Below are 18,087 nucleotides of genomic sequence, written 5' to 3'. Positions count from 1 at the left end.
AGCCAATTCAAGAAATTCTTGGAATTAATGTAATACATATATCAAGTGTATGAAAAATTGGAACCTAAAATCAAAAAGTTTATAATCATTTCAATTTCAGAACAACTAACAGAGATTAAAAAATAGCCAAATTATATAAAATACCCCGTTTTAACTTTGACTAGAACACATTCATATTTCAAATGGACAATTGATCAAAGTACTTCAAACAGCGGTAAAAGAACAGAGGTGGACAATGAGCCAATCAATGGCAAATCTAGTGAAAAGGAAATTGGTTATTTGTCCTTTGTTTTACAGGTTTCCTGGATTCTTCTGCGGTATTGAGAGTAGATCTTTTCACTGAGACTATGGTGAGTTTGGAAGATGGGTTCCTTATCACAGGGTTTCTGTCCGTGTAGTGGTATTCACATAATAGCACAAATAAGCATTTAAACTACAAGTGTCAAAACTCTCTGAAAAGTTTTTTTAGCTCAAAAAAGCCTGGGCACATGAGAAAACATAGAGGCATGCATATTCATCTGCTTTATTAACAATTCATATTGTTTTACAATTAATTATTTAAATTCTATCAGTTATAAGATCACAGTAATTTTGATTATTGTGGAAAAATTATATTATTTATAAAAATGGAAGGAAATATAATGTTGGATTTGAAAAGAGGGAGTATTATTGTAATTTGTAAGCTAGATTGGGAGTTTTCAGTATGTAGTAGTAGGGGCGGCGGGGCTGCGTCCCTGGCACCCGGCCGCCCCCATGGCTAGCTTTACCCGAAATAATTACATGGAAACTATATTCTTTTAAACACCACTTGGCCCATTATATCTAGTCTTTTCTTGGCTAACTTTCGCACTGGACTAGCCCATTCTAATAATCTATGTAGCCCAAGAGCTGGCTTACCAGGAATGATCTTAACCTGCATCTACCAGGAGTGGGAGAATCATGGCGACTCCCTGACTCAGTTTCTTTCTCCCAGCAATCTGTTCTGTTTACTCCGCCTACCTATGTTTTAACCTATGAGGGCCAGCCAAACAGTTTCTTTATTTTTTAACCAATGACCTTCCTCCATCATCAGTATTTTTTAACATTCTAAATGTACATATCTAAATGTCAGCAGCTAATCATGGGTAATCTTCAATTGATTTCTTTTGAACAAAATACCAAGTTCTGGCAGCAATTTCTACTTTTTAGTGCTTCTAGAGGCATATTTTTCAAATACAAAGTACAGAATTTATCATATGATAAAATGATAAGTTAACTGTTTTTTTTTCTTAGTTTTTCAATACAGAGTTTCTCTTTGTGACAGTCCTAGTTGTCTTGGAAATAGCTCTGTAGATGAAGCTGGCCTCAAACTCACTGAGATCCACCTGTCTCGGCCTCCTGAGTGCTGGGATTAAAGCCATGTGCACCACCACCTGGCTATAAGTTAATTCTTAAAAAAAAAAAAAAGTCAAAATGCCTATAAATCAAACGTTCTAAGATACTGCTAAAAATTAAATGCTTAATTGATGGAGGAAGGTCATTGGCTAATAAAGGCACTGCCCTGGCCCATTTTATTGGTTAGAGGATAGGTGGGAGGAGTAAACAGAACAAAATGCTGGGAGGAAGAGGAAGTGAGGTCAGAGTCTCCACAGCTCTCTCGGGAGCAGACGCCTCAGAGAGAGATGCCATGCCCCGCTCCCGGCATGAAGCTCCGACCCAGGATGGACTAGGCTAGAATCTTCCCGGTAAGACCGGTTCTCACAGATTATTAGAGATGGGTTGATCAGGATGTGAGAATTAGCCTGTAAGTGCTAGAGCTAAAGGGCCAAGCAGTGCTTAAAAGAATCCAGTGTCTGTGTAATTATTTTGGGGCATAAGCTAGCCGAGCAGGCAGCTGGGGTTCTGGGAACGCAACCCCGCCACCCCCACTACTTCAGTTGGCGCCCCACGTGATGGACTAAACCCACTTAAAAAACCTGAGAAGGCTTAAAAATAAGGGAGAGAGAGTTTAACACAGATTTTTGCTGTTTGTTGGTGGCGTGCTGTAGAGAGATTTCCTGATTCGGCAACAGTAGCAGAAAAAAACGCTGTGTCATTTTAAAGCGCGACTTCCTGGGGCTGTGCCACCATTGAGATCTCTGTCTGGCTCCTGCGGGAGACAGAGCTTTTGAATAGAGCATAAATGGAGTAAAGTGCTAAGATTAGTTTGATGGCAACTAGACTCGCTGTGTTCTCCGGTCTGCTCTGCTTGCCAGAGGCAAGCAAGCACCTCATCTAAGAGAGGCTTCCTGACTCAGCTTTAGCTGCAAAGCCTGCAGCTCATTAAGAGGTCCTGCCACGAAATACTTAAAGGGTGTTGACGAAAAGCTGAACGCATGCTTTTCGGTTTTCAGCCGTAGCAGGAAAAAAGCTGCGCCGTTTAAAAATGCTGGCTTTCTGGGCCATCCTGCCAGGGCAAACTCTGACTGTTTGAGGCAGGAGGGCCGGCTACCGAGAGAGGACTTGAGTGTTGTCTGTTGTAGCTCACTTGCTGGCAGGGACCTTGAAATGCCATACAGTTGTTGCAGTAAACATGGCTACAGCCTGTATATCCGCCATGAGGCTGGAAAGCTAAGGAATGGACTGGATCTAGCTGGCAAAGCCACGCCTTTAGTCCTACTGAGATTGCTTGGTAAATAAAAGACTCATGTGGTCAAAAAAAGAGAGATATACAGTAAAGAGAGATTCAAAGACAGAGAAAATTTCTGAATGGTTTAAATTGTGTTAAAAATATATGCAGACTAAAAGTTGAAGTTCTTAAAGTAAAAAACATAAAAAAAGGAAGAGAGTTGTTGTGTGTGGTAGCACACGCCTTTAATCCCAGTGCCTAGAAGGCAGAGACAAACAGATCTCTGTGAGTTCAAGGTGTAGTAGTGTACACCTTTAATCCCGAATGCCTGGGAGGCAGAGACAGGCAGATCTCTGAGAGTTCAAAGACAGCCTGGTCTACAGAGTTACTTCAGGTCAAAGATACAGAGAACCTGTCTCAAAAAGCAAAGAGTTGAAAGTAAAAATAAAATAGAGGTTAAAATAAAACGAACAAAGATGGAAAATACACAGAGAATCTTGATACTGTATGCTATTATGCTCTCTTTGAATTATTTGAATGCTGAGGAAGGAGCAACAGCTGCTAAAAGATATTTATTTATAAATACTGCTGAACTAATCCAACATAGATATTTTCAATTTGGATCTAAGGATATGATACTTTGGAAAGGAGTTTCTTATTTTGTTTTCACAGAGGATGAGACACTGTTCATTTCTTCTATTCCGATTTGGTATGATGGACCACGCCCTCCTGAAGGGTTGGTGTGAACGCCTTCAAAAAATTGCTTCGCTCAACTGCCAACTGAGATGGAACTAGCACACAGGTTATACCATGAAAGACCTAATTAACGACGCCCCCATTCAGCAGGAAGCAGTTTGGAGAGAAATAACTGCGCCCATATTCCCAAAAAATGTTTATAAATGTTCTTTTACATTTAAAAGGGGATATGATATAGATATGAATAATTTACATTAGTATAGATTTTGCTTTATTGATAGAAATTTAAGGTCAATTTTGTTATATGTATAAGTGTTTCTGATTTTGATTAAGGTATTGTGATTGCGTAGTTCATTTAAATATGTACTGTATAATTGAGAAATATAGGTTGTTAATGGATAATCATCGATAATAGTAAAGCTTGTAGTCATGTTAATTAGATTTTCTAGATATATAGAGATATATTTTAGATAGACATTCTTCATGTCTTTCAAAGATTACAGAATAGGACATTTAATGTTTTAATAACTGAGGACTTTTCATGACAATGAGACACTCTGCTCCTGGCAGCACCAATCTACTTCAAGAGGAAGATGGGCATCAAAGAGGCACCTTATGGAGTTTGATAGCCATTTGGGCAAGAAACTGCTCTTGCCTGGACTATTGCATAAACTGGACACAGAGAACCCGCAGAGGACTACTGAACTTGCCTAAGGTGAGATGATCTTTCGGGGTTCCTGATTCATGAAAGAGTCTGCGAGACATGCTGCAGGACACAACAGATAGTGACTGAACTGACTTTGAATTTTCCTGCTTTATGGTATGTCTGCTGGATACCATGGGCCTGAAGGCTGAAGATGGATGCCCCAACGGTACAAAAGAACTTTGGGTGACTGTCCAGGCAGCAAGATGTCTCTGTCATTTCTAGAGTTTTAAAAGTTGCTTTTTTCTTGTTTGCTTAGGTAGTATTGTATCTTTCTGGAGTCTTTGATGGAGTTAAGAATAGTTAGTTATAGTTTTCCTTAGTTATGACAAAGATTATTGTAACTTTTACTTGATAACTGTTTTGTTATATGTAATTTTGCTATGTTAAAGCCTTTTTTTTTTGTTTAAACCGAAAAAGGGGAAATGATGGAGGAAGGTCATTGGCTAATAAAGGCACTGCCCTGGCCCATTTTATTGGTTAGAGGATAGGTGGGAGGAGTAAACAGAACAAAATGCTGGGAGGAAGAGGAAGTGAGGTCAGAGTCTCCACAGCTCTCTCGGGAGCAGACGCCTCAGAGAGAGATGCCATGCCCCGCTCCCGGCATGAAGCTCCGACCCAGGATGGACTAGGCTAGAATCTTCCCGGTAAGACCGGTTCTCACAGATTATTAGAGATGGGTTGATCAGGATGTGAGAATTAGCCTGTAAGTGCTAGAGCTAAAGGGCCAAGCAGTGCTTAAAAGAATCCAGTGTCTGTGTAATTATTTTGGGGCATAAGCTAGCCGAGCAGGCAGCTGGGGTTCTGGGAACGCAACCCCGCCACCCCCACTACTTCACTTAATAATGTTAGGAAAGAGAATGTAGCTATGAAACAGCAAAAAGTAAAACACGAAAACAGGTTACAAGGTTTTAAAGAATTAATTATTTGTTTCTGAGGCAGAACCTCACCGTGTAACACAGGCTGGCAGCAAATTAGTTCCATTTTCCTGTCTCCACTACCAATAGCTAGGGTTAAACATTTAAACAACCGTCTCTGGCTTGAAGAGATCTAATTTTTAAGTGTGTGTGTTTGTGTAATAACAAAGGTAAAGTCTTATGGATGTTGAGATGTCTTCCTCTGTTGTTCTTCACCATCTTTCCTTCCTTTATTCCCCTCCCTCCTGCCCAATCCACTTCCTCTCTCCTTTACTTTACTCCTTTTTTTCCTTCCTTCTTTATTCCCATTGTATCTCTCTATCTCTCTATCATCTATCTATCTATCTATCTATCTATCACATTTCTTTCTTTCTTCTTTTTTCTCCCATCTATTTTTCTTTCTTTCTTCTTTCTTTCTTTCTTTCTTTCTTTTTCTTTCTTTCTTTTTTTTCATCAAGATGCAGGATCAGGTTTCAACCTGGAGCTCTCTATAAAGTGATCTGTCTATCTCTGGTTCTTAGCACTGGAGTTATGGGTGGATGTACCGCCAGGTCTAGATTTTACATGGATTATGCAGTCTTTATACTCAGAGAGCCTTCACACTTGCTTGGAGAGCACTGATTCATGTAAGCATCTCCCCAGAAGTGAAGGGACATTTTAAAAATAAATTCCATACAATGAAAAACCATTCAGATATTGCCAATTACACAGTCACGTAAAGAGATAGCCAAGGGACAGCCTGGTCTACAAGTAACTTGTTAAAATATAAAATTTGTGGTTTTTTCCATTCTGAAATTAGTCCCAGAATTAAAATAAAAGCTATGAGAATTTAGATTTAAAATTTTAGTAAAATCAAATAATACCATATAGTAATAAACTCCACACTCAGGTTAAGCCTCAGAACCATTTACATGGTAATGACTCCACTTTAAAGGTTCAGTAAATTTTAATCTTTAACTGCTGACATGGTAACTCAAAATTGTTTAAAAATTGGGATGCTTATAAAAGTTTTAGTATAATTGTCTTGTTTCAGGTAATGAAGTTGAATATTCTGATTAATGAGTCACAACCCCATCCTTTACAGAACAAGAATGCCTTATGAGTAAAATTTACATTATATCACTTCTTTTGACCTTTGCTGTACATTCGTATCTCTAGTGCACTGATGTCCTGTAGACATCTGTTTTGATTGCAATGGACTCAGAGTGAAGGCAGACTTTATTCCTATAATCACAAACTTATGTCCAAGATATAATCAAGCCATATATTGACTCCATGTTTTCAATTGTCTTCGTATATTAATTTATATATCTTTGAGTACAGAACTTTTAATTTATCGAAAGAGTCCTGATCATTAGAACAGTTAAATACAGATACTTAGGCGTATATGTTGATGCTTACATACGTTTGTTGACTAAATCATTAGATGTATTTTATTTTCTGTGTCACCATCTTTCCTCATATATGTACATGCCTGGTGTCTGCAGAGGTCAGGAGAGAATGCTGGATCCACTGCAACTGGAGGTAAGGGTGATTTGCACCACTATGTGAGTGCTGGGAACAGAACTCATGTTCTCTGAAAAAGAAGTCAGTTGTCTTAACCAATGAGCTGTCTCTTTCATCAGGGTGAGCTAAATATTAATCTCTCTGACTTTGGAGACTGGAGTACAAGGTTTACAGTCGCTGTACTCAGTTCCACAAAGAAGCATAGTGCAAATATTGCAATTTAAATTTGGATATGTACTCTTTAAAAAACTAACAAAATTCTCATAAGATATATGAATGTGTCTTAAGAACTGCAGTATTTGAATCTAAGTAACAAAAAATTAAAGCATTACGCATTTAAAGGTTGCTATGCATGCCAATCGACAATTACTCCAGAATCTCACAATATAACTATATGCAAACCTCTGTCTTCGTAGCATTTTTAAAGAAACAGTATCACTTAACTTTAATAATAAGCCTAATAAAACTTTAAAATGCTTTAAAGTGCTAACGCTTAAATTTTTAAATTTAAAGTCACCATTTAAGCTAATAAGATTCTTGAAAATTCCAGAAACAATATATCAATGGAAAGATTTCTGGTCATAAACTGGTGTTGTAACAATTCTTACACTTGTACTTGACACTAAACCAACCAGCAAAGTGATATTTTAAGAAAGTGAATGGACCATATTTTGTCTAATCTATAAAATGAAGTTATTATGGAGCAACATTGTAAGACAATAAATTACTGCCTTCTTAGTAACTATAATTCTAGTACAGTCATAAAAATGACAATGATATTGGAGCTGCTAACTTGTACTCGTTTTAAAATCATGGTAGGCAATATTCTGTATTGAGAGCATGAAACTCCCAATATTTGGGGTTTGTTAAATAAAAAACAAGATCTCTTTACAACTATTCCTTCATTAAATGGAGCATTGGAAATAGTCAAGGCATTAGTGAAGTTCCTCTACTAAATGCTGGTGTCAAATTAAAATATTCACAGATAGCATAACATTTTTCTTTCAAGGGAATAAGTAGATCAGTGCATAGAGACACAGTTTCATGTAGAAAGTGTTACAATCAATTTGATTTTGAATAATCAATTCTAGCAGTTTCTTCAACTTTTAGTCATCACGCTTATGGTGACTTTTTTACTAGTGTTACTAGTAAACACTAAGTACATTTTAATTTTAAAGAAATAAAGAATAAAATGGATTTATAACAGAAGTTTTTAACTAAGGTGATTTTCATTAGTAGACACTTTTATAATTTCAGAATTGAAGGTCATAGATCATAACATTTTATTCAGTATATGTCACACCATGGAGAATCTATAGCCAACAGGCTTATTTTCAGAGCGCCCTTAATCAGGTCAGGTCATTCGTTACTATTGCTCCAGCACCATGAGGTTAATTTAGGAGGGATGCGAGATATCATTTCTTAGATAATTTTTACAGTTTAAGTCTTTAATTATGGATCTAATTTAAATAATCCTTTGATAATAAAGTATCACAGGAACATTAAAGAAAATTCAAAGTCTCATCAAATATGATGCAACATGATTTAACTTGAAAGCATACAATCAGTTAATCTCTGTTCTCATTTGGAATATATCACACAAGACTTCTTACTCTCTAGTTTACACTGGACTCTATTTTATTGATTTTCTTGAGCTATACATTTTTATGTTGCTATCCCTTCCTCCTCCCTCCCGTTTAACCCTCTCCCATCGGGCTGGAGTGATGGCTCAGCTTTTAAAGGCTAGGCTCACAACCAAAATACAATGAACTTTATTAACTCCATAAAAGAGAGTTACAATTACCATTGGCATCTAAATTTCCATATATTGTTTTACATTAATCATGGGCTCTGTAAATAAGAATTAGAAGTATTCTTATTCTAGATGTTGGGCTCTAAGTACTGCAGATAATGTGTTTCTATTTGCTGTGCTTGTCTACCACAAAAATCCAAGTTCCAGACTATAGCACAGTTACTCCAGAGAGCACATAATTGATCTGGTATTAGCAGATGGATGCACTAAATGAATTATGCATATTTGCATAAAGTGCTTTTCATCGCATACCTGTACTCATTATTTTATGAGAAATTACAAGAGACAATAACAGATTAAGTCATTTTATATCCCTCATGCCAATTTTTCAAGTCCATATTATATATCTCCAGGGATCAACAATCTGACTTTAGCACATGAAAAAATTTAATGGAATGCGAGGAAGAACAATTATATCCAAGTATGTTCATCAAGTGCAGGTCAGCACACAGGCCAGCAGCTGAGGATTTCAGCAGTGTGCTCACAAACTAGCTGAAAATACTTCTCAGGTTTAAAGCTTGCATTTTCACCCTATTTTTTTTCTCCAAAGCTGAAACAAACAAACAAGTAAACAAACAAAAAATATGTCCACTGCTATCTGGAAGTAGAAATTTATATTTTACATAAAAAATTTACAATTTACATAACAAATTGCCATTTAAAATTAAATATCCTTTTAGATGAATACACAAGAGTAAACAGCTTAATAGCCCGTCAACAAAAGTTTGCTTCAATATCTGTATACAGAAAGTTATAAATTTGTGATATATTTAAGCTTTATTTGCATAAACACTGTAATCCTGTAAATTAATTTTCCTTACTTTTATATAATTTAGTTAAGCATCTATATAGCTATAAAATTAAAAGTAGGATATCTTAAGAAGCAATACAGTTCACAAACTGCTGATAGAATTTAATTATTCTGTTTTATTACAGAGTCTTATTTACAATAAAAGATGTTAAACTAACATCATCAAGTCTCTTAAAATTAACTAAAAAGTTTCTAAAGCAATATCACACCCTTTGTAATAGTATTTCAGGAAACTCCTATATTTGGTTGCCATCATTACAGTATCAGCAACTCCTATGATCCCTGACACTTTATATATTGAGTCTATTGCATGATTTAGTTATTGAACATTGACATAAATTACATTAAAATGATAGATTAAGTTTTCAGAAAATGGTACATATTTTTGTTTGAATATCAACTAATGTATGTGTGTGTATTTTTATGTGTGTATGTCATATGATAACCACTTCATATGACCAATGTGATTTTATAATAAGTTCCAGATTATCAATTCAAATATTGAAAAAACAAAATTTTATGCCAAATTTGAAGACAGGCTAAACATTTATACTGGTTCAGACATTCCAATATGCAACGTGGTCCTGGATCCTTTATATATAGCAAGGACACTGCCTATCAAGTAGCAGGTCTTTAGTAAATATGGTGAAAAGAATAAACATTGTCATTTTTAGAACATATATATTTAAAGACTAAAATTGTGTATCATATAAGAAGTCATGTTGTTTATTCAAAAGAAATCACTCTTTCAGTCATTCTATAAAGAATTGTTACATTAATTGTATTTTAAAATATCACAAATAAAGTCCATAGCATGAATTTTAAAATAGACATCACATATACTGAAGTGTTTAAATTAGAAATTTTCTGCTCTCTATTTTTTGTTTGAGTTTAAAGAAATGTTTATGGGCTCTTTTACTATCATGTGATTTTAATAGTTTTTTCAATGACCTTTTAGAAAGCATCTCACGCTAAAAGTTAAGTAACAGCTCAGGAAAGATTTGAGTTATGTAAAATTTACTGAGGAGTCTTCCATTGTCCCTGTCCCACATATCATATACCTTTAAATTCCTTTTTCATGTTTCTAAACACTGTCTTCACATGTGTTATTCTTTATTTATACTCAGTGCAGAGAAGAGACTCATGGAGAATATTTAAAAATATCGTGTGTCTTCTATGTGCAATATTAGTTGGAATTTTCATTTTTAAAACAGTATTGAAACACACAGATGCATTTCAAAGCAACTCTATTGCTTTTCATTCCCTAAACTTAGACTGGAAAACTATGTTGTCCTATGTAGATGACCAAGCCTACTTGAATCATCATCTACTCTGACACACACACACACACACAAATAACTACAAACAGAAAGCTGTGGTGAAGGAAAAGAATAAGAACATTGCATTTAATCTATCAGCATCATGTACAGTATTTTGAAACAGGAAAATCTTACTAAGATTAGAAAAAAAAACTTTCAAAGGAGAGACACAGAAAGTCTTTTACATGGAGTCTTTATCACCAAATCTAGTAATGCATTTACTTATATCATTATGCAATCTATAAATATATCAAATATACTTATATCATTGTTCATTTTTATGATAATTCTTTTGGGGAGGTTGTTTGGTTTATATTTTCATATCATTGTCTTTGAAGGAGGTTAGGACAGGAACACAAACTGGGTAGGAACTCAGAGGCAGGGGCTGACGCAGAGGCGGTAGAGGAGTGCTGCTTCATCTCATATGAGTCCTTTTATACTAGTCAGCTTGAAATGGAAAACATGGGAAATGGGCTACGTACATTTGTGAGTTATTTTTGATTTTCTGAATTCCCCTCACCCATTGATTATGAATAATCACACATTAAGACCATTTAGTGGGGTATGATACAATATCTAATTCAGATTCTCAAAAAATAAATAAATAAAATCAGTATGCTGAATATACCTATTTGCTTCTTTTTGTCTCTATTACCAGTGCTCTAGGCCAGGCTTTCACAATCATTCTCCTGAGCAATAGCCAAACTCCTGCTTTTGCTCTTTCACACCTCCAGCCACCAAGATGGACCCGAGTTCCCTTACCATCCATTTTATCTGAGATAATATTAAAGCCTGGCTTCTTACCATGATTTCATTTTCCACTCATTAATTTTGTTTGCCCTCTTTCAAGCTACACTATTTCAATTTCTTTCTTTGCTCAGTAAGCTCCAGTCATACTGGGCTGAGTTCTTCACATTTGTGGAGCACAGTTCTTCACAAACGATTTCCCTCTAGTGTAAGTGTACTTCTTGCTCGGAACAAGTTATTTGTTTTTCTTCCGTGAGGATGAGGCTTAAATTGCACCTCAACACAGGCCCTTCTCAACAGCCTCATTTAAAACAATGATTTGTCCGATGACTTTTTATTTTGATGCTTTAGTTGTTTTGTCTGACTCTTTTTTCTTTCTCTTTGTGTTTGTTTGTTTTTACTATTTAACAGATTGTACGAGAGGACATAACATGCCCACCACCTCCACTTTTTCTTCATCACCTAAATTTTATTATTTTTGTTTATATATATAATATATATTTGTTATATATAATAATATATAATTTTTGAAAGTTAAGGTTTTTTAATTTATTGTTATTATTATTATTATTATTATTATTATTATTATTATTATTATCATTGTGTATATGTCTGGATATGTGTATGTGTGCACATGTAGGTGGCCAAGGTGGCCAATAGAATAATCTCAGTGGATATGCGATTGTAACTCATCAAATGTGGGAGATAGAAAACAAAGTCCTATCCCTTACCATGCACTTTCTATCCCCGAGCCATCTCTTTAGTTACTAAATTTTAGATTCTGGATACAATATTCAAAATAGTCATGATAAAGCAGCGATAAAAAGCAATATAATTTTCAAATTTAAGGCATTAATGTTAATATATGTAAGTATTAAGGTTATTCAATTGTTATAGACATGTTTATTAATTTGGTATTCTTATTTAGTTAAATGATTGGCAAACACACATCCTTTTTATTATGTAGCTATGCATATTGATGTCTAAGTTTAGACTGCCAAGAAATTTTAAACCAAAGGAAGGAGACATCTATGAATTTTGCACTGTAGTTGAGTTTCAAGTAGAACTTTTTTTTTCTTTTTACAAAATGGAACATATAGTAGAAAAGTTGGGTAGGAGGACAGAAAAGTGGTTGTTGTGATTGTGTAAGAGAGAAAAAATTTGTAGTTAAATATAAAAGATAGTGAAATAGAGAATGGTTTTGTTGTCAGATGCAAGATTTGTTATGAAGTCTCCTGGACTCAAAGGTTATATCATATAATTCATCTTCTTTTATATCTTTGAAAAGAACATTTTCTTCATTTGAAAATTAACAACATTATATTAATATTTAATAATTTTATTTATGTTACTTCTAAAGTATATAACTTTAATGAACATGTTTTGTGCCATAAGATTTTCAGATATAGTTATTTGTAACTTAGATCAAATAATATACAGAATCTGATGAGCACACTGGAACCAGTAAAAATATTTTATTTTTTATATTGCATGTTTTTCCTAATAACTCCACAACTTGAACTTCCTATTTATAATAAAAACAAATTATATGTTTTACATATAATAATGTCAAAAAAGGACAAATGATAATATTCTCAAACAACCCTACAACTATAAATAGTTTATCTTGGAAAATAGTTACTATTTTGAAGAATCTTACAGAAATATTTTTGGTAAATTATCTAATTTTTCTAATTTTAAGACTATATTAACTAATTTTTTTGTATTTCTTTAGTTTTAACAATTTATGAATGATGTTTCTGATATTGCAACTAATTTTATTTTAGGGAGATATTTCTCTTTAACATGTTTACTTATATTTACATACAGCTGCAGAATTCTTGCTATCATTTCACCATAATCAATAAATTAAAAAAAAGAACTCCAAGACCATGGCAACTTTACTTTTGTGTTTGTCCAGTATTGTCTTATAACAAGTCATATTACACAATAGATATAATATCACATAATAGTGATAAATCCACTGCTTTACCTAGTCAAACAAGTTGACTTAATGAATTGTGTGCAATTCATTATTTTTATAACATGAGCACCGTAACAGATGCGTCAACTCATTTAGAGTATATGGTACACTGCTAAGGGAGAGTAATCTTTGAATAAATAGATACCTGATGACCAGTAACTATTATAATTTTTACATTTGGTTAATTTACACATGAAGCAAGACTAGGTTTTCTACTCACTAGTAAGGGGATTCAAGGTTATGCATCTTCAGAGATTAAAATATGAGTTTAAATAAAATATACCAATACCTCAATGATACTGTGATTCAAAAAAAAATACAAGTGGAAACAATGGCCCATGAGAGACAGTCTAACAGAACGTGTGTGTCTACTTAATCAGAGGAAGTGATATGGGAAGCACCATTACTTTCACACTGATTCAAAGAACATTGCGAAATAGAAACAAAGTCAATCTAATCTATTTACCTTTACAGCATATAGTTTTACATCCAGTTCAAAGACAAGAAGCCTTGTCTATAGTGAGCTTCCCCTTGGTCCATCCTGAGAGGGAGGTAGCCCACTTCTTGTCAGAATCATTATTTGATCCTGTCTTAGTGTGGAAGATTAGGGATGGGGTAGGAGGTCAGAGGGTGAATGCAGTCTATTCATCCATGAAGGATTTTATATATAATCATTTGGCAAAAATAGACACAGAGCAATGACATTTCATTTTGTGACTGCCCTTAATCAAGAAGGAAGGTTATACAAAAATGAAAATTTGTTCCACATAAAATAGCAGGTTTCAAAAAATAATAAAATTATAAGCAATATGAAAAGAATCTTCTAAAAACTTAGTGTTAATCACATCTCTGACATTTATTTTTATATATTACAATTAAATGCAAATTTTACTTGAATCTTTTGTGGTTTTCATATAATCTGTCACATTCCACCTTTTAGATAGACAAGCACTAATGTTCAGCTTGCTGTCTCATAATAAAATTACAAATTAAGAAATATTTCTCTAAAATATCAGATAAGTAATTTATAGAAGATTGATATTTGCCTGATTATTTTAGTATTCTCTCAATCTGTGAGGTTAAACCTATAATTATTACAGTATAACAAATAACCATTTATTACTGATGAAAATGTGACCATAGTTTGTAACTTTGTATTGGAGAACAGACTCAATTTTATCGAACTTTATTTTGGCTACTGATAATTTTTTACTTGCACTTTTAGTATATTAACACAAATTCAAATTAAAAGCTTTATTGAGTGATATTTAATGGTCCTTTTAAGTTGCTAGGATAGCTAGAAAATACTCCCAAGCACTAAGTTAAGCAAATTGAAACTAACAATAAAGTTCACATGTTTTCTATTTACTCTAGGTTAAAAAAATCATTAAAAAGAATGAGAAATTCATTAATATAAAGAAGAAAATCAATCTAAGAGGTTAGAAACACCTCCACTAGTTTTTTTTTTGCATTTGATATAAATGTTCATAAAGTCATAGTTGAGTATGACCTGCTTTAGTAGAATGGTACTTTAGTTTTGGAATATTCACATGTGTTTTATACACCTGAATAAAGCCAGGGCCTAGGACTGGTGCTGACTTACATAGGTACTATAGGTATTAACTATTTAGAAAAATTCAGCCTGCAATCACGTCAAACTATGTAGTGAACATGAATCTCAATCTTCATACACTTTTAATTTCCATAGACAATAATATTGGTATTATATACATATCTGACTTCCTCATTTTTAAAATTGTTTTCCTTCCAAATAAATGGTCAAGTAAATAACTACATATCATTTTCAACAGTCATTTTATTTCCACATGAGTAAACTAAACTACATCTGAGTACTTAATAACAATAATCCTTGAAGACTGATGAGGGACACGTCTGAAATTATACCTTTGTGGACGTGTATGACATTATAGCTGCTGTCACCCACATGACAATGTTACAGGGAATATATATATATATATATATATATATATATATATATATATATATATTTAGGGAATATATATATATATTACAAATAATAAATAATTGTGATTGCATATTCTTCAGATAAAAAATAATAAGTAAAACATATCAACAATATTACTTATCAACAGGAATATGTGAATGTTTTCTGAATGACTGCTTCATTTCTCGATAAAGTAATATGGCCACATACACACTTAGGACAAAAGTAAGGCTTTGGTCTTTGGCTTGCCTTCTCTCTCAACCTCCTATCAAGCACAAAGTCCACTCTCTCATCTGACCTCTATTGGTACTTTCAGAAATTGTCCTCTTGACCATTACACATGTACCTTACCTGTTAAATGGCAAGTGTAATTGATCAAAAGTGCAATAGACTTGAAGTCTGTGCAGAGTGTCTTTGTTAACAGGTGACATCTTGGTGATCCTCACCATGTCAGAGAGAGCACCCAGACAGGTATTGCTAGAAAACTTTTGTGGTCATTTGATACTTCGCGTGAAAGCCATGTAGGACATGCAGATGATGTTTTTCTATATCCTTAGCCATCCATAGCAGAAATCCGAAGAGATATATTTCATGAAAAAAATGAGTGAAAGGAAAAAATACTCAAATATTTTACATGCTTTTCATCATTTTCCCCCACACAGTATCTGCTTTCACTTTTCCACTACCCTATTGGTAAAAGTCCTCTAAATATCCGATAACAACTAGACTTTATGAATAGGATATTCATAACTTGGAATCTCAGATTTAGCACTCACTCATCTGCCCAGGTCTTTCAAAAATAGAAACAGCAAAACAAATATGCGAGCATCTGTTGCAAGAATAATTTGAAAAAGTGAATGGTTGACAAAGTTAAGCAGCTGAGTAAGGTCTACTCACAGTTACTAGAGAACACGGGCTGATCATTGGTTACAGGTGTATAGGTACAGCCAGAGTCATGACCTTTCTGTCAAGAAGCTATGAAGGAAAATCCACACACTGCTGTTTTGAGAAAAATTCTCCAAGAAGCAGTTAGGTCTGTGCCACTCACGTTGACCTCCAGTGAGGACTGCACAATCAGAAGCAACGAGACAAATGCCACTAAGCAACCCATGCGCTGAGGAAGCTCTAGCATTGGAAAGAATTCTAGATAGAAAGGAGGAGAGCTCCAGGGGCAGCTGGACCCAGGCAATGCAATCAGGGCTCTCAGATTAGGAAACATCCTAGACATCACAGTGTGGCAAGTCCAGAGGAGCTGACTCAGTGCACAAAGTTACCTGCAATAGTGGACAAGAGAGCTCACTCCCAAGGCACCCTCCTGCCCAGCCCTTTGGCTTGTCCCTTACCTTGGTTGGAGACGTGACTGCAGTCGCCCGTCCAAGCTGTCAGCAGGGGCAAGAAGAAACCAAATTGCAAAAGAAATTCCCGGACTTCGCAGCCCCCCATGGCTCTCACTGGCTCTCTTCTCCTCTCCTTTAAAAAGAAGTGGCAGTAACGCAGCCAGGTGTTCCTGATAGGGTCGGGGTCCTGGCCCGGGCTCTCTTCTTCTTCCTCCTCCTCTTCCTCCTCCACCCGGCCCGCAGGGGAAGTCCCGGGGCGCCCCCCGCGCGAGGCCCCGTGAGCAGGGCACGAGGGTCCAGGCTGTCCAGGTGCAGGAGCAGCTGCTTCGGAGGAGGGTGCTCCCTGCGCCGCCGGGGAGTTCCGGGCTGCTAGAGGCGAGGGGAATTGCATCCACCTCCGTGTCCCGCTCCAGCGAGGAGGACTATTCACTTGGGCCCAAGAGAGCGCGCGCACAAGAGCGAGCTCAGGCTATAGTTTGGGGGAGGGGATGAAGGACGGGGGAGGATGCATGAAAGAGGGTACTGGGGGTTAATAGAGATGTCCAGGCGGGTAGTAAAGGTGCAGTTCTGGACACCCAAACGTCTCTCTGCACCCAAGTTGACACTTGCAGAGCCCAGAGCAGAAGGGGGCACAGCAAATAGCAAGGGTAGCTTGGGCGACCAGAACTTTCCCTTGGCTGGTGTCTGGGGAACCCGGCAATGAGGCTCCGCCGGGTATCCAGTGGTTCCAGGGAGCAGCGGACTGAGCGCTCAGCCTCTTCACTGAGTGACCTGGTCTGAGTGTCAAGTCGTAGCCACCACCGATTAGGTGGCAAATGCGCCTCCCGCCGGCAGTGGCAGAGGCTTACTTACTGGGTTTCACTGAAGCTACCTTAGTCCCCCAATCCCTTGCGTCCCTCCTCCCCCATATAATGTTAGACTGTCAGCTCTGGACACCACCTTCCCTTTTGCCACATTTCTCCCGCTGGAAGGGGTGAGGGTTGCAAGTCAGCGCCCTGGGCACAGCTCGGCGATGGTAGTGGTCAGTTCTGAAGTGTGTGAGTGCCAGCCTCCAAAACTTGGCCACCAGAGCGAACCGACAAGCTTTCTGGCCACCTCTCCTGTTCCAAGTCCTTGGAAAGCAGCGATAGAGACGAGTCTCTGCAGGCTGGAAGTAGACTGGTGCCTAGCACCTTGGCTCGCCTAGGTCTTCGCGTCGGCATATGGGGGTGACTTCGCCAGGGAGGTCACCAGCATCATCATGGCAGCCCTGGTGCCTGGCTTCCGAGGACCTCGACAGTCCGCTGATCCGCTGAGGCAGTTGTGGCGGGCAAAGCGCTGAGAGCAGCCCAAGAGCTTAGCTCTGCGTGGCCAAGTCAGAAGCAGAGTGCGCGCGGCTTCTGGTGCGCTCTTGTCCAGACGCCCCTTCTCAGAATACGCTGCCTCCCAGTTCCTGGCGCTCCTAAGCCGCTGTACTGGCTACTTGGAGGGATCTGACCCTGGGCAGAGGAACAGGATTAGCTGATGGGAAGGGGTGTTGCCACCTGCCGTCTCCAAGCAGTCGCCCCGCTGCCTGCCCAGACCGGTGCACGGAGGGCAGGGCCCTAGAGCGCTGCTGAGCTCGGTGGAGCCCCGCGATCTGGCAGCAGCTGTGACTCAGGTGCAGCCAATTCGGCGCTAGAGGGGGTTAGTAGACAACAAAAATTCCCTCACTGCTTAAAG

General features: G+C 36.9%; 1 protein-coding gene across 2 annotated transcripts in view; it reads right to left on the bottom strand.

Moving 5' to 3' along the window:
• The window catches only part of LOC121465269 (ephrin type-A receptor 6), a 919,159-nt gene extending 901,234 nt beyond the window's left edge, over window positions 1-17,925 (bottom strand). For both annotated transcript variants that reach the window (XM_041678454.1, XM_041678456.1), the window contains exon 1: window positions 16,393-17,925. In XM_041678454.1, the coding sequence (XP_041534388.1) occupies window positions 16,393-16,777 (385 nt within the window). In that variant the 5' untranslated portion in view covers window positions 16,778-17,925. The remainder of the gene's footprint in view (window positions 1-16,392) is intronic.
• Window positions 17,926-18,087: the final 162 nt, after the last annotated feature.

This window comes from Microtus oregoni, unplaced genomic scaffold, assembly GCF_018167655.1.
Source record: "Microtus oregoni isolate MIOR12 unplaced genomic scaffold, Mior012 000030F_ref0000283, whole genome shotgun sequence".
In the NCBI taxonomy this organism is placed as follows: Eukaryota; Metazoa; Chordata; class Mammalia; order Rodentia; family Cricetidae; genus Microtus; species Microtus oregoni.
The sequence above is the reverse complement of the archived record's forward strand: the minus strand, read 5'-3'. Positions and strand labels throughout refer to the sequence as shown.